Source organism: Aulostomus chinensis, chromosome 24, assembly GCF_037954235.1.
Source record: "Aulostomus chinensis isolate RoL2024-O1b breed Wild chromosome 24, RoL_Achi_v1.0, whole genome shotgun sequence".
Classification (NCBI taxonomy): Eukaryota; Metazoa; Chordata; class Actinopteri; order Syngnathiformes; family Aulostomidae; genus Aulostomus; species Aulostomus chinensis.
The window spans coordinates 2,695,067-2,717,636 of record NC_141343.1 but is presented as its reverse complement, the minus strand read 5'-3'; the positions used below and the strand labels follow the sequence as shown (position 1 = coordinate 2,717,636).

Below are 22,570 nucleotides of genomic sequence, written 5' to 3'. Positions count from 1 at the left end.
TTTAGAAGTGTAACAGGAAGGGAATAAGTCTGTCATGTGTGAATACATGAAAGTATTTCTTCAAAGCAGAGAGCTGTGGCTTGTTATTTCCCAACACACAGTGTAGCAAATTCTCCCGATGGATCATTTAATTCCATTAATTCCACCCATCATGTTCTACCAGTACAATAGATCCTCATCTGTGTTCTCATGTGGTTTTGCTGGCCAGTTGGGATTCTGTCCCAGTTTGAAGCTTTTTTTTGAAAAACACAGCATGGAGGATGATTAGCTGACGGAGAAGCACTGGGCTGTGCCCTGCTACTACAACACTGCTTTTATGACATACAGTATTAGCTCATATGAAGGCAAAGTAGTTTTGGAAGCTATATTTTATAGGGTTTCAAATGTACTTGTATTTTTGTGTTCACTCCACAGTAACCCGTATCGTACGTGTGATCAGTCAGCTCAGGGGCAATATGCTGCTGGCAGGGGTCGGGGGTTCAGGCAGACAGAGCTTGTTGAAAATGGCTGCATCCATCTGTGAGTACCAGGTGTTCCAGGTGGAAGTCAACAAGCAATACCGCAAGATGGAGTTCAGGGAAGGTGAGATCAAAACGGCCTGGAAGTTAAGCATGGACAGCTTAGTCTAAAAAAAAAAGTGGAGATTAAATTCATACATAGTTCATTGTTTTGTGTAAAAGAAGAAGCATTTTTCTGCCCTTGATGATTAACCACCATCGGTTCAGTCAGATTTGGTGATGTGTCTGTTCTTGCTTCCAGACATCAAGAAGCTGTACCGTTTGACTGGTGTAGACAACAAGCCCACCGTCTTCCTCTTCAATGACACTCAGATTGTAGACGAGTCCTTCCTGGAGGACATCAACAACATCCTGAGCTCTGGAGAGGTGCCCAACCTCTACAAGCAGGACGAGTTTGTTGAGGTCTCAATGTTCTTTATACCTATGGCTACCATCTGTGCTTTGTCTTTTGCATTCATTTGCATACTTGTACATGTATTTTTATCTTTGTAGTTGTTTACATGTTGACCCGCAGGTGTAAATTTAAATAAATGTAAATATAAATTTAAATTGAATTCCACTAGATATGCAGTTCCCTGTCAGATTCTGCAAGGAAAGACAATGTGGCGGAGACTCCTAACTCCATATTCAGCTACCTAATAGAACGAGTCAGGAACAACCTGCACATCGTTCTCTGCATGAGTCCAGTGGGAGAACCGTTCAGGTAGATTTAAGCTCAACAGTTTCTACCTGCTTCCTCTTCTTTCCATCTCCTCTGTTTGTCATTGAGTAACAGCTTTCTTGTTTTGTGACCAAGGATTTCTTTTAAGTATATGTCAGTGACGATGCTGTCAACATTAATACAATAATAATGGCTGCAGGTAAAAAAAAACTCTACCATTATGTCAGTGCTGTCATCACGCACTGTTTACACTCTTTTACTCTGTGCTTAACCCGTTCGTCTCCCACCCACCTACCATGTGACACCCATCCAACCTTGTGTCCATTTCTGCATGAAAAAAGAAGAGAGGAAAAAAGCTTTTGTAAAAGGATTCTGTAAAGGATTAGTCTTGTTTTCAATTTAGAATACATTTGGCTGAATTAATTGCTTCTGTTCAAGTCTCAATATCCAACGTCAAAATTTCAAATTGAGGATATTGGTTGACGGAAAGAGAATCGGGGGCAGCCACCTCATCACAACCACGTTTAGTTAAGATGCAGTAAATTCAGCAAACAGTGTATGTGACAGACAAAGTTTCAGAGAAGACTCATTGTTGAAAAGCATTACTTAAAGCTCTCAGACTACTCTGAAAGACATTTACAACATGATGTGTCATTAACCTTTTCCTGGGTGTCATATAGACGCTGTACAAATTTAAGAGAAATTAGTTGATCATTTCAGTTTTGGAAATTTGGAATTTTGGGGGGAATCTGTAAAGTGACGCTGTGGACTCACATAAATGTAGTTTTATACATGGATGAATACATGTATTCTCCTCTGCATGTTCTCTTCTTTCCTTTGCCGCACACACATTTCTATCACCAATCACCTCACCTCCCTCAAGCATTGATGGCCTAGTTATAATTACTGGCTCAAGATATTGGTCACACATAATGATTCTAATTGGGCTGGCAGGCACCATTACCCAGAGCTAATCACCCCGACCCCCGACCGCCAGCCATATCACATTGCCTGCATGGGCTCAGGGAGTGCTACGACTACAGTTAGCCAGATAAAACTGTTGGGCGTTTTTCTAAAGTAAGGCTGTCTTTTTGGTCTGCTTGAAGCTCCTTTAGTTACTCACACATCGGTTTTAAGTTGCACAACCTTTAAGAGACAACGGTGTACAACTTTAATGATTTTGCTCACAACAAACCTTTTGAATAAATAGTTGTTTCTCAACAGGAACCGAATCCTTCAGTACCCAGCTCTTGTCAACTGTACCACCATTGACTGGTTCTGTAAGTGGCCCAAAGATGCTCTTCTGGAGGTGGCTGAGAGGTACTTGGATGGACTGGATCTGGGCTCTGAGGGGGTGAGGAGGCACAAATACATACATAGTTACACAATTGCAAAGTTACCAACAATAAATTACCAAAAATCTGTACATTTTAATGTAAACTGCATTAAACCCTGTCTGCTGATATATAATTACATGATTGTGGAAATGTTTTTTGCTCATGCATCATAGCTCTTTTTGAGCAGAGCAGTGTTGTACCACAAGTTCAAAAATTGGAACTTTGACTCAAGTTATAACTACTTATACTGACATTGGATGAAAAACACATTCACTGTCTTTTTCAGAGTTGAACCTTTTTGAGGCATTAACAAATAAGATGGCCCCATTAAAACAAAACCAAAAATATTTTCATTATGTATTATAAGTATTTTTATATAAAGGGTGAGAACAGTAGCATTATAGCTATATCAACGTTTATTACCATTACAGCACTACGAATATGGCAGTGCAAGAGCCTTTCTCTTCTGCTGTATTGAAATTGTGCTTTTATATTCACAAGTAAACACTGCATGTCACTCTTGAAAGTTTACTTGTGGAGTATCGGATGAACATTTCTGCGCTTTTTGTTCGTGGTGTTGCAGAACCAAACAAAGATAGCCAGTATCTTTGTGACCACACACCAGTCAGTTGCAGGGATCTCCCAGAGGATGAAGATGGAGATAAGACGACATAATTATGTGACACCCACCAACTACCTGGAGCTGGTGTCTGGATATAAGAAGTAGGCACCTTAACATTCCCTCATTGCTTTCCTTAATACTTTATGTTTTAAGATCCATCACTTTCCAGTTCCTAAATTCATTGAATGAGATGTATTGGTTCCTCATAAAAGAGTCCCGTTTGGACAAAATTATTCTAGATTTGATTGATATTGATTAGTTGTACACTCAAAGACAACGGAGAAGCACAAAGCTTGTCTGTCTGTACTCGCTTTTGGTGTGTACAAGCTTGTGTATTCTTTACATTCAAGAAGTCTGGACCTCATGATGCTAGGGCAACCTGATAAATGAGCCTGTGTGTACTGACATATTCAGAGATTGACATCGTAAATCTGCAACATCTAGCCTGACTTTGTCTGGCACTGAATCTTTGCGTGTGTTTGGCTTCAGGTTGTTAATATCACACAGAGAGAGGAAACTTAAAAGATCCTGGAGGAGGCCAGTGAGCGAGGCCATTAGCTTGGTCTGGATCACCTGCCCTCTAGGAGTCTTTTAAAGTTCTCTAAGAGCCTGTCACTTTCAAAGCTGCAATATGCAGTGCTGTTCTAGGATACCAGCAGAGTCAAATTATTAGCAACTGATAGTTTGTCTTTTTGATCCACTGAGGCTTCTGGCAGAGAAACGCAGTGAACTTGGGGAGCAGGTTAGCAAGCTACACAATGGTCTTTTTAAGATCAGTGACACACGGGAGAAGGTGGAGGCTATGTCAGTAGAACTGGAGGAAGCCAAGAAGCAGGTGGCCGAGTTCCAGAGGCAGTGTGACGAGTACCTGACAGTCATTGTGCAACAGAAGAGAGAGGCTGACACGCAGCAGAAGGTAAGCCCTGTATGTTCAACTTGACTGATAAGAAATGCTACTTTTATAAAAGTGGTGTAATGAATATTCAGGGGTGTGTGTGTGTGTGTGTGTGTGTGTGTGTGTGTGTGTGTGTGTGTGTTAGATGGTGAGTGCTAACAGTGAGAAGATTGGTGCTGAGGAGTTGCAGTGCAAAGCCATGGCTGAGAATGCACAGAGAGACCTGGATGAAGCCCTGCCGGCATTAGAGGAGGCCATGAAGGTTATCCATGTCTTGGATTCATTTTGGCCAAATCCCATTTCACCACTTAGCCCTTCGTTTTGCACATTCACATGAAGGAGTGTCACTATATTTCTTGGGATAAAGGGGTAGCACTACATAGGCCTTCAAACGCTGATATTCCAGTGAGATATATTTCTCAGAATGCTTTGAGAATCATTAGTTAGGTTGAAGCCCAAGCAACTAAGGGCTGCCTAGCCTGCTAGTGAAGCTGTTTTGGTAATTTTTTAAATTGCACTTTTTTATCACCATCAGATAAATGGCAAATATCATTGTGATATAGTACGTGTTATATATGTTGCTAATACCGTAATTTACGGACTATAAAGCGCACCTGAATATAAGCCGCACCAGAGAAATTTAGGGAAAAAAACAAATGTGTACATATTCAAGCCGCACTGGACTATAAGCCGCAGGTGTTTTAATGTTTAATTACCATATGTAAGGGTTTGTGCACAGAGGGGATTGTCAGGAAAGAGATGGCTGTTTGGGGAAGCTTCCCATTTATTAACATTTCCTACAAACAACAAGTTGCATACATGCATAACTTATTCAAGTGTTACCATTTAGTGCAATAGTACGGAACATGTACCGTGCTGTGTAAACTGTACTGACACATGACACATCGCGTTTCAGACACACAAACTTTCACAGCATTCGAAACCTATTTACTGTGCAGAAATAAACGGTGCGCTCTCAGCACACGTACCATAAACAAAGCTTATAGCGCTTGACGAGGCAATGCCTAAATTAAATGCGTTTTTTAAAAGTGCCTGTAACACGGCAGTAGGCCTGAAGGTGCAGTAACGTCTGCTTAAAATATAACCAGCCTCCCAGAAAAGTCCAGTCCATTAATCTATTAATCCATCAATCCAGTTACACGGCTGTAACAAGAAAAATCAGTCAACCATCCTCATCTTCGTCTTCTTCCTGCGTACTAAAACCACCAAAGTCCTCATCTTCAGTGTCAGAAAGGAACAGCCTCGGGATGGCTTCCTCAGCCACTGTCCTAGTCTGTCCTTCATCGCTCTCAAAACCAAAGAAGCCCCCCTAGTGGCCATTAGCTGTAAAAAAACATTGATTAGCCGCACCATTGTATAAACCGCAGGGTTCAAAGCAGGGGGGAAAAGTAGCAACTTATAGTCCGGAATTTACGGTATGTTGTTTGCTTAAGAGCTGTTAGTGCTTATGTGTTCTTGAATGTGTTCTTAAAAGGCTGTCCCATTTCATTGGGGAAGATTTTCACCTCTTACCCTTTGTGGCTTTACTCAAAGAGGAAAGGACCAGGAGTAGGAATAAGATGATTTATGTTTATCTAAAATGACTTGCCACTCTTTCAACCACAGATTCTCTATCCCTCCCTGTCTCTGTATAGGCTCTGGAGTCTCTGAATAAGAAGGACATGACGGAGATCAAGTCATACGGCCGTCCCCCAGCACTAGTGGAGACAGTCATGCAGGCTGTCATGACCCTTCAGGGCAAAGAGCCGACCTGGGTAGAGGCCAAAAGACAACTGGGTGAGAAAATGCAAAAGCTACAGAATTTTACGGATGAAAACATGAAGCGTTTCAGACTGAAACAGAGACATTGATTAGCTCCAGAGAGAATATGCTCACTTGTAGAGAAGAAACAGAATTTTTGTTGGAACAGTTTACGTACACTACTTGGTGAAACACATTTTTTTTCCAGATGAAAATTAATCATCAACTCAAAATCAATCATCATTTGGTGCTGTGTGTAACAAAATTCATTGATGTTAATGCAGCAGCCTTTGATAGTTTAAATAACATTGCAGATAAAATCAAATCGTAGCCTGAGTTTCCTCCCATAATTTAGGGAGTGGACACAGAAATCATGTTACAAGAAAAAAAAGAAGAAGAAAGAATTGAACTTGAATTCATTCTATGCATCTCTCTCCTTCTTGGGCTCTCTCATTGAATGAAACATCACTGCCCCGTTGTTTCCATTCTTTGGCTTGAAATGATGGGGGAAAATTAAACTAGGGCCAAAGGTTCTTCTACAGAAAGCATGCAAGGCTGACCTGAAGTCATGTGTTCTGTCTGTCTGTCCTCTGCTCAAGATCAACTAATCCAGATTTCTGTATCACTGTGCATGCACAACTATAATGCTGTACATGGTGCATTAAAAAACAGAGGAGCCCAAAGCTATGGTATAATATATGTGCGCTGCCCTTTAGAACCACAGCCAGCACCACACAGCCCAATGCAAATAGCCAGAATACAAATATCTCTGACATGAAATACCAGCGCTTTGTTTAAGAAGAATATTTGAATGCGGGTGGATAGATCAGTTCAGCTCACATATTTTATGGGGGATTATTATATCTCAGCCCATATTTTTGTTGTTTTGCTATTTTGAGTTTTCTCCGTTCTGTATGTGTTACGATCCTCTCGAGTGCAGAAACAGACCAAGCTGAAGCAAAATTAAAGGCAAAAATGAACACACTCTATTCGTATACATTAATGAGATTACTAGAAAATATTGCCTTTGCAAAGGATAATTTGACTTTTTTATTGCATTGTGATGCCAAACAGCACAGCTCCCTAATTATTTCAGGAAAAGGAGGTGCTGCATATTGGCTGTGAAAATAGAGACGAGGGGAACAGGGAAAATGAAACAGTATTGTTTGGTCAACTAGGCACGTAATTGCAGTTTTTAATGGTAGATATAATGGTGCAAAAATTGAATTACTCACAGCATAGCTGTGTTGTTGCTTTGTATTATCACACTCCCTTTCTATGAAAAGGCTTCAAACATTTTTTTCCTTTGGAAATTGATGAGTATAAGAAGAACAAACATGAGAGAAGCAAAGAAGAATGGGGCGGAAACAGTTATTTTCTTGGAGCGCGTTTGCATGCACACAAATAAACCCATCATTATAAGATTTTTGAGTGGTCTTGTTAACAGCATAGTTTGATTGGATGATAATAAATATGATAAACATACCGACATTTTGCCCAAACTTCCATTTTATAAAATGTATGTGTGGAGATTATGGTTTTAATCTGCCCATGTGGGAATGTGCTGTTGGAAACCCCTGAGGAACAAGAAAGCAGATGTTGCTTGAAGGTAAAAATGGTGCATTGCATTGGTAAAATGTATTTTTGGTGAGAAGAAAAGTATTTGAACATTTATTAGCTGTTGGTTTATGTATAGTTTATGCGTAAAATATGGGAATGGTGACACATTCAGACATGTGTCCTTGAAAATTACTGGGACAAGCTTTAGAAGAAGAATAGAACACATTCCTTTTCCTTTAATGGTTATTTAAGTTAGGCTGCACGGTGGTGCAGTGGTCAGCACTGTGGCCTCACAGCAAGAAGGTTCCGGGTTCGAGTCTTGGCTCGGGATCTTTCTGTGTGAGTCTCCATGTTCTCCCTGTTCCTGCGTGGGTTCTCTCTGGTACTCCAGCTTCTTCCCACAGTCCAGAGACATGCAATTGGGGACGAGGCTGATTGATACTCTAAATTGACCGTAGGTGTGAATGGGAGTGAATGGTTGTCAGTCTATTTGTGTTGGCCCTGCGATGGACTGGCGACCTGTCCAGCGTGAACCCCTGGGATAGGCTCCAGCCCCCCGCAACCCTTAATAGGAATAAGCAGAAGAAAATGGATGGATGGATGGTTATTTAAGTTCATGCAAACATGATAAAACAGATTGTTGCCATTACTGAATTAAATATTGTCTATTGTGGGATTATTGTGTGCATATAAACACACGTGATTTTCTCATCTATCCTCCTTCATGTTTCTGGCAGGTGAAGCCAACTTCATCAAAACTCTTGTCAACTTCGACAAGGACAATATATCGGATCGTATCTTGAAGAAGATCGGCCATTACTGCAGACTTGAAGACTTCCAGCCAGAGATCATTGGTAAAGTATCTCTGGCTGCCAAGTCCCTCTGCATGTGGGTCAGAGCCATGGAGGTGAGAGGCTGTCCTCGCTTATCAGTTATTGTTTGAATAGAAACTAGCACACAAATACACAATGAACTGTATGCTGCCCTGGACAAAGGAATTTTATGAATTGGAATATTTCAGGCAAAAACTAAATAACTCGACATGTTTCCTTCAAGGTCTACGGACGTATTTACAGGGTGGTGGAGCCAAAGCGGGCACAGCTGAATGCTGCCATGGCCCAACTGGCAGAGAAACAGGCTGCACTGGCCGAGGCCCAGGATAAACTCAGAGAGGTTCAGTGCATCAAGCAACCAGCTTACCAGATGTTTAGATTCCAGCCTAAATTGTGTGCGTGTGTGTGTGTGTAGGTGGGGGAGAAGCTGGACCAGCTGAAGAATCAGCACGGTGAGAAGTTGGCCATGAAAGAGAGTTTAAGGAAGAAGTCAGATGAGATGGAGATGAAACTGGACCGAGCTGACAAACTGGTGTCTGGGCTTGCTGGAGAGAGGGTCCGCTGGGAGGAGAGAGTCTCTGTAGGACATACACACACACACACACACACACACACACACACACACACACACACACACACACACACACACACACACACACAATTGCAGTTCTTTTACACAATGCACATCACTTTTCAAGTCATCATTGTTGTTTTGTTGGTGTCTACTTTTTCTTTTGCCCTGATGTTGTGTGATCTGCAAACAAAGACATTATAAATCACATTTGTGTGCCATATAAGTAACATGTGTGTGTGTGTGTGTGTGTGTGTGTGTGTGTGTGTGTGTGTGTGTGTGTGTGTGTGTATTCCAGGGTCTTGAAGAGAACATGGGATACTTGGTAGGAGACTGTTTGCTAGCAGCATCTTCTCTGTCCTATATGGGCCCCTTCCTCTCCAACTACAGAGAAGAGCTGCTTGCCATCTGGATGAAGGAGGTGAGACAAATACTAATACTCTGTTCACTGAAAAGTTTCAAATGTACTTGTGTACTCGCCACGGCAGCATTATTATCTCCATCTTTTTCTCTTTCCCATCCCTCAGGTGCGGGACTTGCAGATCCCATGTTCACCACGGTTCAGTTTTGCAGGTTTTTTGTCAAATCCAACAGTAGTGAGGGACTGGAACATCCAAGGTCTGCCCTCCGATGCTTTCTCTACTGAGAATGGAGTCATTGTCACCCGTGGAAATAGGTTAGATGATGTAAACATGTTGTCGTTAAAAGCAAACAAGATTTGTTGCAGTTCAGAAAGCATATGAAGTTTGATTCAGCCCAGATTTTTGATTTTGGCCTGAAAAAATGACCAGTAATTATTTTTAATTATTTTTCATTTCTATTAGATGTCTGTCCTTGTGTATTTTATCATGGGATTGCAGTTTTGTTGATTTTTCTTATTTCAGACAAACAGACTGACATTTGTTTGATGACTTTCTGTTTTGTTTCATGTGTTCCATCGTCAAGATGGCCGCTGATGGTGGACCCTCAAGGCCAAGCTCTGAAGTGGGTCAAGAAGATGGAACTGAAGAGAGTGAGCTATGACTTTTACTAGTTATACCATGGAGATGTTACAGATTATTCTGTCTGTACCTTTGGAGTTTTACATTTCTGAAACTACCTCTACTTGTGGAAATAACACAATATGTTCCTTATTCTGAAATGATGAAAGCTTCAAGAAACTCACCCAGTTCCAGTTGAACATCAAATCAACTTCTGTTTTTCTCTCCTCATTTTTCCCCTCTGAAACAGTTTCAATCTTAGGTTTATTTCAGGTTGTATTAAAAGTCTTTGAGTGTCATCAATGGAGACATTGCAGTGGGTCCTCTGGTGATGCTAAAGTAGGAGAAAACCACTTTCTTTCTCCCTCTTCCTCTCTTCAAGTCTTTTCTTTACCTAATTCCACCATTTCATTACTCTTCACAAAGAAATCAGAAAGATATTTGGAGGACACGGAGTGGTCAGCACTGTGTCCTTACATCAAGAAGGTTCCGGCCCTGGCTTGGGAAGGGGATCTTTCTGTGTGAGTCTCCATGTTCTCCCTGTTCCTGCTGGGTTCTCTTTGGTACTCCAGCTTCCTCCACAGTCCAAAGACATCAAGAGGGGACCAGGTTAATCCAGACTCTAAATTGACCGTAGGCGTGGCTGGGATGGTTGTCTGTCTATATGTGCTGGTCCTGCCACGGACTGGTGACCCATCCAGGGGGAAGGCTGCTGGGATAGGCTCTATCCCGCGCCCCGGAACAGGATAAGTGGTAGAAAATGGATGGATGGACGAATGATTCACCATCATCCCCATCCCCATCCCCAAAAAAACCTGCCATAGACAGCCTTAATGACTACAGACCGATAGCCCTGACGTCTGTCATCATGAAGTATTTTGAGCGATCAGTCTCCCGGCACATCAGAGACTGCCTCCCTCCCTCCCTCGACCCCCACCAGTTTGCTTACAGAGCAAACCGGTCCACGAAGAACGCCACCTGGAGACCGGAAAGAGCTATGTGAGGATGCTCTTCGTGGACTTTAGCTCAGTAGCTCAGCATTCAACACAATCATCCCGGACATTCCCCACGATAAACTCCTGCAGCTCCATATCCCCCTTCCCACCTGCAACTGGATTAAAAACTTCCTGTCATGCCGCCCTCAGTGGGTGAGACTCGGCTCCTGCCATTCCTCCAAACTCTCACTCAGCACCGGATCCCCTCAAGGTTGCGTCCTGAGCCCTCTGCTGTTCGCCCTGTACACCCACAACTGCACTCCGACCCATCCAACCAACTGCATCATCAAATATGCGGACGACACCACCGTGGTTGGACTCATCCGTGACGAGGACAAGACAGCGTACAGGCCCGAGGTAGAGAAACTGTCTCCCTGGTGCTCAGGCAACAACCTGACCCTGAAGTCCATGAGACCAAAGAACTTATTATGGACTTCAGGAGAAACAGGACCACAACCCCCTCCTCATAAATGGAGAACAGGTGGAAACAGTCACCACCTTCAGGTTTCTGGGCACCCACATCTCCTCCGACTGCTCCTGGACCTACAATGCCTGGGCCCTGGTGAAGAAGGCTCAGCAGCAGCTGCACTTTCTGCTCCACTCCTCCGTGGAGAGCGTCCTGACCCACAGTCTAGGAGTGTGGTACACTGGCTCCACAGCAGACGATTGGAAGGTGGTGCAGAAGGTCATAAACACCGCCCAAAAAATCATCAGCTGCCCTCTGCCCAACCTGGAACACATCTCTTCATCCTACTGCTTCAGGAGAACAAGGCCATCACAGCTGACCCTACCCACCCTTCCCACCCCCTGTTTGACCTGATGCCCTCTGGCAGGCGCTTCAGGTCAATTAAGTCCCACACCAGCAGACTCACAAACAGCTTTTTTCCCTGGGCCATCAGGACTGCCAACACCCACAAACACAGTTAAATGCACACACACAACTGTGACACCCCCCCCCCGCTCGATCAACAACCATCAAACTACATCACAAACTGCATCTTGCTCATTTCTGTCTTTTTTTCTATATTTTTACTGTTCTTACATTGTGTATTGTTTATTTTATGTCTTTGTATCTTTTCTTTGTATCTATATTATGTGGTGCACAGTGGCTCTGGAAGAGCGCTCTTTTTTAACCATTTTCATTGTACCCCCCTGTACAGCAACAATAAAAGATTCTGATTCTGATGATTGAAATCATGCGTGAGGCATGGATTTAGGGATTATAATCTGCCACCTCTGTGATACAGACTGAAATTTGTTATGGAATAAGAAAAATGCACATCCCCCTCAATATGAATCCTACAGACCAGGAAACAATCAGGTCAAATACTTGTTTAATACTTTGGTTTATGACCAAATAGAGCTAATTTCAGCCTTGTACTTTTTTTAATGGTAATTTGCAATTGAGAGTGTGTTGAAGTGCCAAACATGGAGTTTAAGCCTGCTTAACATCAGCAAACTGGCATTAATCAGTTCTTTTCCTTTTCTGTCATCCTGCCTGTTTTGTGTGTTCGTGTGTGTGTGTGTGTGTGTGTGTGTGTGTGTGTGTGTGTGTGTGTGTGTGTGTGTGTGTGTGTGTGTGTGTGTGTGTGTGTGTGTGTGTCCATGCCTACCTTCAGGCACTGAAAGTGGTAGACTTTCAGATGCCAGACTACATGCAAGTGCTGGAGAACGCCATCCAGTTTGGGCATCCTGTTTTGCTTCAGAATGTCCAGGAGAACTTGGATCCGTCTCTAAACCCAATTCTCAACAAGTCCTTGACATGCATAGGTCAGACACACACATATATCACCTTCACAAATTGAAATACTAACTGTTCAAACACCTGTGAAAATATGAGAAGTATCCGTGGAAATGTGTTGCATTCACCCGAGGAAAAGTGTATCTGTTGGAAAAATATTTTTGCACTATTTTTCTCATTTAATAAGATCATTTTCATTTTTTTGAAAATGGATGAGGTTGTTACATGAAAAACATAATTTCTGCCCCATTTTCTTAGATGAATGCGATATGCTTCCATAGGTTTCTGAATGTATTTGTATGCACATGTATGGTATTGTGCAGGTGGCAGGCTACTGTTGAAGCTGGGTGACAAAGAGGTGGAGTACAATCCAGAGTTTCGTTTCTACATCACAACCAAGCTGTCTAATCCCCACTATCCCCCAGAGATTTCTGCAAAGACCACCATAGTCAACTTTGCTGTCAAAGAGCAGGTCTGGGTGCTCATCTACCCTCATAAACTCGGCTCATAATCACTATTGTGCATTCGTGTGTATACTAAAATGTGTATGTGTGCATGCAGGGTTTGGAGGCCCAACTTCTTGGTATTGTGGTGCGTCGGGAACGTCCAGACCTGGAAGAACAAAAAGATTCGCTGGTGATGAGTATTGCTTCAGGAAAGAGAAGCCTACAGGAGCTGGAGGATGTGATCCTCAGGTTGGTCAGTTGACGTCACATTGACATGAAGTATCATAATACCAGCAGCAGCAAAAGTTAAATCAAATATTTTAACCCTCTCAGCAAAATTTTTCAACCTTTTATTGTATCTGTTAGTGTTCACGACTTGATGAAAGATAATTCTGGTGTGACTGTGGTTTGGCCACAGTGCTATGTTGCATTCTTTTTGGAAGTGTGGTTAGTTTTAATGATGCATGTGTGTATCGACTGCAGGCTGCTGAATGAAGCGACTGGCTCCCTGCTGGACGATGCTCAGCTGGTGAACACCCTGCAGACGTCCAAAGAGACGGCCAGTGAGGTTTCCAAGCAGCTGGAGAGCAGCGAAGAAACCGAAATCAAGATTGATGCTGCCAGAGAGGTCAGGGGGAAAAGAGCTGTTTTTGCATTTCACTTGTGTGAGCATAAAACTAAAGGCACTCTCTGTAACAGGCGTACTGCTCATGTGCTCAGCGAGCCTCCATCCTCTTCTTCATCCTCAGTGACATGGGTTGCATTGATCCCATGTACCAGTTCTCTCTGGACGCCTACATTAACCTGTTCAACCTCAGCATAGAAAAGAGCAAGCGCAGCCACAAGCTGGAGGAAAGGATTACAAACCTCAATGACTACCACACATTCGCGGTGTACAAGTAAGCAGCTACGCTTTCTCAGAAATCATGTTAGTGGTCAGTTTAATCAGGATGTCTGTCATCAACATATGTGTTGCAGGTATGCATGCCGCGGTCTGTTTGAGACCCACAAGCTTCTCTTCAGTTTCCAAATGTGTGCTAAAATCCTCGAGGTGGCTGGCAAACTCAACACTGATGAGTACAGCTTCCTCCTCCGAGGAGGACTTGTAAGAAAGCGCAGACAGCATGTACATTACACACGATCAAATAAAGTGATTCATTGATGAAAATGTTGACAACATGTACTAGTTTCATTAAAAACTGAACATCATAATCCTTATAGGGGTTTGATTTTTTTTTACTTGGAAAAAATTGTGAATTCTAAATGAGTTTCAAAAGATTATCTGTATTTTGGAGAGAATTGTAACTCCAAAGTATGATGGGGTTCTGTTGAATATGAATTACAATATCATCTGCATGTAGTGCTATTTTATGCTCCTCATTTGCAATTATAATTAATCATTTGATTTGTCCTCATGTTTTGCTGGCAGTTCAATGATGATTATGTATATCAATGGAGAGAGTGAGTCGCGTGTCTTGTCCTGACGATTGATTGGAGTGTGTTTCTAGGTACTTGATAAGGAGGATACGATGGAGAACCCCTGCAGCAGTTGGCTTGTCGACTCCAGTTGGGACAACGTCACAGAGTTGGAGAAACTTTCTAACTTCCGTGGCATCATGGCTTCATTTGAGCAGAACTCACGAGACTGGCACCTTTGGTTTACCAGCGCTGCACCAGAGAAAGCCCCACTACCAGGTCTCTTATATTCTGCCAGAGATATATCTTTTTCTTTTTTTTCCTTTTTTTTTGGTTCCCAGTCTCTATGAGTTTTACTGTGAATTGCCATGTTTGAAGTGTTTTCCTTTTAAATCAGTTTGCTGCTCTGTGTGCCTGTATCCGTAGAAACCCCAGTGATGATGATTATGAGTATGGATCGATTTATTTTTGGCTCATTAAAAAGATGCAGCAGAGTGTGTGAGTTCGCTTGTGTGTGTTAGTTTTTGTTTTGACAGCTGCCAAGACTTCTCCCCTCATTATTTTCTATTATTCTCTACCTTTTTAACTTCTCATTTTACTTTCATCTTTGAATCCCATCATGTAAATCAGACATTCCCCGTCCTTGGTTCCAAAATGCCCTCCATTAACCAATGAACTCTTCCCTTTCTCCTTGTTTCACCCTTCTAGGTAATTGGGAGAATAGTTGTAATGAGCTCCAAAAGATGCTGATCGTCCGTTCCCTGCGTCAAGACCGCATCTCCTTCTGCATTACGTCGTTCATTGTTAACAATCTTGGCGCTCGCTTTGTTGAACCGCCTGTTCTAGACATGAAGGCTGTGAGTTGTCCCATCAGTTCATGTTAATTCCTCTGTTCCACCACATGTATTTGTTGTTTCCACATTGACAGAATCTTATAAAAGGTGTTTGTTGGCTCATCCTTTCTCGCTTCCTTGCTCTCCTTCCACTGTCTCTATCTTCTCTTCAGGTTGTGGAGGAATCTACCAGCAGGACTCCTCTCATCTTTGTTCTGTCTCCTGGTGTGGACCCAACTGGAGTTCTGCTGCAGCTGGCTGAAGCCTCTGACATGAGCAAACACTTTCATGCTCTCTCCCTGGGACAAGGACAGGCCCCCATTGCCAAGAGCATGATTGAAGAGGGTGTCAAAAATGGTAGAAAATCCAACTTTTGGTTTGCTCTTTGCTTCTCTATCTCTGTTATTTTTATTAAATTCCATGCACTTGATGAGGTCAAGGAAGTGTAGTTCCCATTCAATTCCTCCACTGACATTTCATCAAATTCTTTATTTTAAGAGTTTACAGCAGGAACCAAGATGACCAGGGAGCAGACGAATCGTGACCATAAAATATTGATTTTGGTGCAAAATGATAACAGGAAAGCTGATTAAAAAGGCATAGATACAAGAGTGGGTACATAATTGTCTTGAGAGATAAAGAGCTGCTCATCCCACAAGGCGTTGCTATTATATCATCAATTATTATTGAAAATTGGTCTTTCATGACATCTTCATTGTGACAAGCTAACTTTTAACTTTAATCAGTACACAGTTACGATCCAAACATTTCCCATTTCTCATCAGAGAAGGAAATCATGTTTCTGCTGCCAGGCTCCTCCAATGATGGTTTGAACATTCCACCAATCCGAGATACCGCAGATAAACTTTAATAATTGTCTGAGATAATGAATAAATCTTTTTTCTTAAAACAAGGTTGAGCTTTCACTCAGTTGAGGCTTTTACAGGAGCATATATCATCAAACTGCTTGCTTGTGGTTATGATGTCATGGTTATGAAATTTTGGCCAATAGCCACCTCCTCTATGGAGGAAATGAGCCTGTCTTTCTCCTCCAGAACCAAGGTGTGCTGTCACTGTGGAGCTCTATATTCACCCCTTTTTTACTTGCCCAGGTCACTGGGTCTTCCTGGCCAACTGCCACCTCTCTCTCTCCTGGATGCCTGAGCTGGACAAGCTGGTGGAGCAGCTGGAGGTGCAGAGGCCTCACTCCAATTTTAGACTCTGGCTCAGCTCTTCACCTCACCCTGATTTCCCAATAACTATCCTCCAGGCAGGCATCAAGATGACCACTGAACCACCAAAGGTGTATAAAGACACACACACACACACACACACACACACATTAAAGCCTGAATATTAGCATTTGCTCAACAGGGAAAGTCTTAGAATACAAAATTGCCCAAGATTTCATTCTGTTGACATCATTTTGAATGTATTGGCCTCTTTAACATCCCTTACACTTTGGTGCAAGCATCAATAACTAGAATATCATTCCAGAGTATCCGTCAAGCATATACATTAAATGATAAAAATTACTCCTTTTTCTCATTTTCATTTGTCCACACACACATCCCATACACACCCACCTGCAGAATGCTGACGATGTCCCTTGATGTCCTCAGGGTGTGAAAGCCAACATGAGGCGTCTCTACCACCAGGTGACGGAGGCTCAGTTCAGCCGCTGCTCGCGACCGGTCTTCTACAGGAAGCTGCTCTTCTCCCTCTGCTTCTTTCACAGCGTCCTGCTGGAGAGGAAGAAGTTTCTACAACTGGGCTGGAACATAGTCTACGGCTTTAACGATTCGGACTTTGAGGTCAGTGAAAAGCATTATAGAACTGCACATAGAATGATCACGATGACCTCAGTTAGGATGATGATTGATAAGAATTGTATATATTGATTTTTTTTTAATTTGTCTGTTATTTAACTCGTGCAGAAATGCCGTTTTATACAATCAGTCATAGGGATAATGATGCAATTCATCCTACTTTTGGCCATAAGTCTATCTTCACAAAGACTCTTGAGCCTTAGCACTTTAACCTATTCTTGCTACGCTGTCTTGCAAATCAAAGTCCCTCTGTTGACATCATAGTCTTGGTGTGTGTGTGTGTGTGTGTGTGTGTGTGTGTGTGTGTGTGTCTGTGTGTGTGTGTGTGTGTGTGTGTTGTCGTCCCCCCCCCATATTTTAGGTGAGTGAAAACCTGCTGAGTCTGTACCTGGAAGAGTGTGAGGTGATTCCTTGGGATGCACTCAAGTACCTCATCGCTGGGGTCAACTATGGAGGTCACGTCACAGACGACTGGGACAGACGTCTTCTGACCACATACATCAGTGATTACTTCTGTGACGCCGCCATCAACCAGCCTTTCTTCAAGTACGAAAAACAAACACATTGTCACACATACATGCTGCCACAGCTTATGCTATATGGACAGGATAGGGAAAGGATGCTCATATATTCCTATAGAGTACATAAACACACACACACACACACACACACACCTGTTTTAGGCTGCACATTGTAGCAACACTCAACCATCAGACGCCACTGTGACACTCCTCATAGTTACATAGCAGCCTCATAGTTGCAGAGTAACAGCACCACCAAGTGGACATAAAGAGCCATTAGGCATCCTGTGTACAAATGAGGCTGAAGAATAAGCTCTCAGGAACTCAGTTGATAAAAATAAAACTGATTACCACATTAATAAAGATAATTAAATTGTGGTTGTAGTATAGTAGATGTTGTTAGGATTTTCTAATTTAACACTGAATCGCAACAGATGGATCAAAATAATCCTCATAGGGAATTTCAGTCATGGGTCAGTTCTATGGCAAAAATCAATGACGTGGAGATAATATTGAGAATGATGAAGCAAAAACTGTCTACTGAAACTCTGAAAAGAAGCTGTATTCAAGGTGTTTATAGGAGGAAAATAGATTTAAGGTGGACTGTTGTTTACTGTTAAACCTTGGTGTAATGTATCATCCATCACTGTCAGGTTGTCATCCTTAGACTCCTATTACATCCCTCGTGATGGCCCCCAGTCCTCATATAAGGAGTATATCAGCATGCTGCCATCTACAGAGCACCCAGAGGTGTTCGGCCAGCACCCTAACGCCGATATTGCCAGCCAGATTGCTGAGACCAGGATGTTGTTTGACACCCTGCTGTCCCTTCAGCCCCAGGTCACTAGTCCCACCACTGCAGGGGCCAGTCCCAGTCGGGAAGACAAGGTGAGGTGTATGACCGGGCCAAAAGTTCCTTCTAAATCCGACACCCTTCTCCTTTAAAAATGATTGCAAATGATCAAATGCTCAAATAATCAACCTACATAAAGAGATTCTTTGTTTCTCGTTTCTGCTTGACATGTTTGTTTGTTCTGAAGGATTCATGACTATAGCTGGTGAGACCTTCACCGACTGGTGTTTTATACGGGAAATATATAGTGAGTTTGTAAGGCATTGATGAACACGGAGAATTAAACAGAACTGAACAGTGTCATGTCTGGAAACAAGTTTTATCACCTCCAGTAGTGTTTCTCAACCACTGGATTGCGGCCCATGTGCAGACCATGAAAGGCTTTCGAGTTGAACCTCACTGTTTGCGAGCTTTAGTAAAGTAGAAACTAAGTATTCATCGACAAATACCACAGAAATATTAAAGTACATAACAGGAAGTACTGTCAAATTTCATTGATGCATTTCTAATAGATGATGAGACCAGACTAAGATAGATTCATTTTGGGACCTATTTTCTTATTGGTTCTCATCTGGATCAGAGGGCCTTGAGGTAGAAAAGGTTGAGAACCTCTGATCTGTTGTGTGCTTTCATGTTTGTTGTCTTTCATTAGATTCAAGATGTCGAGTGGCTGCCGCTCAGAAAATGTTCTTTTACTATTTGAACATACATATACATACCATTTATACACCGAAATGACACATGGTGCTCTGGGAGAAAAGCTTTGTCACATGTGCTTCGTACCCACTCTTTCAGATTTGTCCCTGTTTGTTTGGCTGTGACTCGTGGATCAAACCCCAGCAGCATGTTTAGGTCGTGGTCTTCTCTGGTGTCTGTGATTGATCCGACATGTATTTGCCACATTGGCTTCCTAACAGGAATCTGATGGAGCTGGAGGCAGAGCCCTGGTCAGTTCAGTTTCATGAAGCCAAAAGCAATACTGATTTTTATTTCCTGCAATGCTATGACATCCGTGTGGTTACACAACACTTGCAGATTGTTATCGGTGTAATGAGATACAGATACAGAATGTGAGCTCCTTTTATGGAGATCCCTTCACACTTGAGTTATGATCTCAAATGCTTCTGAAATGAATCTCTTTGGCCACTTGTTTTTTATTTTGTTTTTCCCCCCTGATTTCAGTATTACAATGACAGATATTTAGAATTTAGCGCTTCCTGATCCCATTCTGATAATGAATTCCTTTGAGCTTGTGCCAGCTTTGAAGCTGTGGAAGATGGCGCCTTCTCTCTTGAGGCTGCTGAGGAACTGTTCTCCATTAGGAAGTTTGAGTAGGGCCTGACTGATTTCTGGGGCTGATACTGATAGTAGGAACTAAAGGATTCCAGTAACCATTGACTCAGATGATGTTATTTATTTATTTCATTTTCTATTCATATTAAGTAGTTGTCATGCTCTCTATTCTGTTTGTTTTTACTCACTTGTTTTACTTTTCATGTAGATTTACTTAGATAAATGTATAGCCCTTTTACAACTTTTACCTCATTTTATTTTATTTATTTAGTTTTAGACGTGAAAATGTTGGTATATCACATTTTCTTCTTTTTTTTTATTTAGTTCTCTTAGGTTTCAGAGTAAATGTATATCCTTTAATAATTTTGACGGTTATTTCATTTGAGAGTTTTATGTTATTTTTTAACCACTTTTCTTCATTAATTTATTATTTTATGAAGTTGTTTTAATTCTGCCTCCGGTGAGTTGTTGATGATAGCGTTTCCTCAGTCTCTGCGAGCTCCTTTGCTTCCCCGATGATTTTGTCCATGTTGTTGGTTTGGTGGGTTTGATGTTCCCTTTCTGTGCTTTGATTTTGTTGTGTGCGTGTCGCTGGTTGCCAGGTCTGACATTTTATTTCTGTTCTTGATTCTTTTGAAGCACTTTGTGCTCCAACTGATCTATAAAAAATAAATTTGATTGATTGATAGGGCTGATACATCAACAGCCAACATCATTGGTAAATTTAGCGAAGCCGCATTGCCTGCACTCACGGGTGACCTCTTGCCAGTGCCGTTACATCAGAGATATATGGGTGGTGTTCTACTTTGCAGTATTTGTGACTCTATAAACTTGCTAGCACTTTGTGTGCTTTGAATTATATTTAGTTCACCAACTCAGTCTTTTTTTTTTACATTTTTGCTCTCGTAGCTGCTCATATGTTATGTCGAATTTCAGTACTCACTGTTTTCATCCTTAACACATTCAGGTATTCTAACTGCAATCTCTTTACAGCAGTAATTCAGTGTCTTTGCAATTGGACTTTGTTTGAATTGTGTATGTATCACGTGTTTCCAGGTGTTGGAGCTCTTGACAGATGTGCACGGGAAGGTCCCAGCAGTGATTGACTGTCAAGGCATCAATTCCCTATTCCAAGAGAAGCCTTCACCCCTTAATGTGGTGCTGCTTCAAGAGATCCAGAGATACAACTCCCTTCTGGACACCATCATGTATGAATGCAAAGAAATTATCTGGCAATTAATGGATGCCATTCATTTTAGAGAAGTAGCGTATCATGAGATGAAGCCAGAGCCCATCTGTGATTATTTATGAAAGCTGTAGTGCAGCATGTTGGACACATGACACTCGCATGGAAGCCATTCAGTCAGAATTTGATTTTGTTATCTAACTTCAGAGACAGATGCAGTGGAAGACATAACAGGAAAAAAATCTACTTTTCTAACAGCAAAGACATAGTAGGCAGCAGCAGAGTGTGAGACATCAACAGCTGTTTGTAATAGTGGCCACTGCCACAAGAAGGAGCCAAATCTGCCACGCTATAGCTTTAACATCATTTCTGGCCCTGGGTCGTTAAACCAGCCACTGTGAAATAACTCATCTCAGTGCCAAAATCAAAAAAAAGAAGGCCTAGAAAAATAAAACAAAGCAGCTCTATCCTATGATTGGATTACTATTATTACTATTATTGTTATTATTATCCTGTAATTTGAATCATTCTTGGTTCAAGAAATGTGGTCTCTGATTTTTTGTGTTATTCTGCTGAAAGTTCCAACAGCTTGAAAAACACAAGCTCCTTGATGGAGGTAACTAGCTGTTTTCAAGGCTACGGAAGAGACAGACTTGAGAAATGCTAACCTACTTAGTTCACACAGAAGATGAATACACTGATGAAAATACATTTAGCATGTCTCCATCTGCATGCACGGATGTTCAAACCATGACACAGTGAACACTAACCTACAGTATACTGCAACAAAAGAGGTTAAAGTTCACAGATGTGTCACTCTGTCTGTTTGTGTGTCAGGTTTTCCTTAGTGGAGCTGGAGAAAGGAATCAAAGGCTTAGTAGTGATGTCGTCCAGCTTGGAGGAGACGTTCCACTGCATCTATGACGCCCGTGTGCCACCACTGTGGGAAAAGGTAACACACACACACACACACACACACACACACACACACACACACACACACACACACACACACATGTATACAGGGCATCTTCCAGCAACATGTAAAAGATGGGTTCTCTCTGGGTGCTCCAGCATCTGTTCACACATAGTCCCTGTAGGTGTGGATGTTTCTCTGTCTGTATGTGAGTCCTTTGACGGACTGGCGACCTCCAGGGTGACCCCGCCCCTCACCCTGTGACAGCAAGGATAGGCCCCTGCCCTCCCCATGACCCTTAACAGGATAAGCTGTATAGAGCATGGATGGATGCATGCAGTGCTGATTACCTCTTACCTCTCTCTCTCTCTCCTGGTGGTGTATAAATATGTGTGATGCCTATTCTCATACTGCAAGTGAGATGTAGTATAAACGGTGAGCCCTCCTTAGTCTTTCTGGTTGATGCAAAGGTTTTCATGATTAATGCAGCACCTTACTGATATGTGATTAAATCTTCTTAGCAGGCAAGGCACCAACTCAACTCCCATCACAACTTGCCTAAGTTTCATGTACACTGAGGTTTTAATGATTTACTCTCCCGGTTTGATGAGAGAATGCTGTAATTTCCCCAAGAAGGAGTTTACTTTTTTAATCCATAATCTAACATCATTTACAGTCTTTCTCTGTAATGTTTTTTTGTGCTGCCATTTTTTCCACATTTTTATTTGGGACATTGGTGTATCGATCAGGTGACTCAGTCTGAGCTGATATCGCTGCCTTGGGCCAGTCAACCAGCTGCCTCT

The 22,570-nt window shown here is 42.1% G+C and overlaps 1 protein-coding gene across 4 annotated transcripts in view; it reads left to right on the top strand.

Annotated features, from left to right (window-relative positions):
- The window catches only part of dnah2 (dynein, axonemal, heavy chain 2), a 67,782-nt gene that overhangs the window by 39,516 nt on the left and 5,696 nt on the right, over positions 1 to 22,570 (top strand). For 2 of the 4 annotated variants that reach the window (XM_086196584.1, XM_086196586.1), the window contains 29 exons: positions 415 to 582; positions 760 to 920; positions 1,082 to 1,221; positions 2,404 to 2,533; positions 3,100 to 3,239; positions 3,844 to 4,054; positions 4,179 to 4,295; positions 5,689 to 5,830; positions 8,092 to 8,261; positions 8,411 to 8,527; positions 8,603 to 8,767; positions 9,057 to 9,179; positions 9,286 to 9,434; positions 9,704 to 9,770; positions 12,353 to 12,503; positions 12,798 to 12,946; positions 13,036 to 13,169; positions 13,404 to 13,548; positions 13,620 to 13,819; positions 13,899 to 14,025; positions 14,429 to 14,615; positions 15,045 to 15,193; positions 15,343 to 15,526; positions 16,282 to 16,472; positions 16,792 to 16,983; positions 17,360 to 17,544; positions 18,173 to 18,407; positions 20,722 to 20,873; positions 21,689 to 21,803. In XM_086196584.1, coding sequence (XP_086052710.1) covers positions 415 to 582; positions 760 to 920; positions 1,082 to 1,221; positions 2,404 to 2,533; positions 3,100 to 3,239; positions 3,844 to 4,054; positions 4,179 to 4,295; positions 5,689 to 5,830; positions 8,092 to 8,261; positions 8,411 to 8,527; positions 8,603 to 8,767; positions 9,057 to 9,179; positions 9,286 to 9,434; positions 9,704 to 9,770; positions 12,353 to 12,503; positions 12,798 to 12,946; positions 13,036 to 13,169; positions 13,404 to 13,548; positions 13,620 to 13,819; positions 13,899 to 14,025; positions 14,429 to 14,615; positions 15,045 to 15,193; positions 15,343 to 15,526; positions 16,282 to 16,472; positions 16,792 to 16,983; positions 17,360 to 17,544; positions 18,173 to 18,407; positions 20,722 to 20,873; positions 21,689 to 21,803 — 4,496 coding nt within the window. Of the gene's footprint in view, positions 1 to 414; positions 583 to 759; positions 921 to 1,081; positions 1,222 to 2,403; positions 2,534 to 3,099; positions 3,240 to 3,843; positions 4,055 to 4,178; positions 4,296 to 5,688; positions 5,831 to 8,091; positions 8,262 to 8,410; positions 8,528 to 8,602; positions 8,768 to 9,056; positions 9,180 to 9,285; positions 9,435 to 9,703; positions 9,771 to 12,352; positions 12,504 to 12,797; positions 12,947 to 13,035; positions 13,170 to 13,403; positions 13,549 to 13,619; positions 13,820 to 13,898; positions 14,026 to 14,428; positions 14,616 to 15,044; positions 15,194 to 15,342; positions 15,527 to 16,281; positions 16,473 to 16,791; positions 16,984 to 17,359; positions 17,545 to 18,172; positions 18,408 to 19,167; positions 19,276 to 20,721; positions 20,874 to 21,688; positions 21,804 to 22,570 lie in introns of those variants that run through there. The other 2 variants (XM_086196585.1, XM_086196587.1) reach the window with 2 other exon arrangements.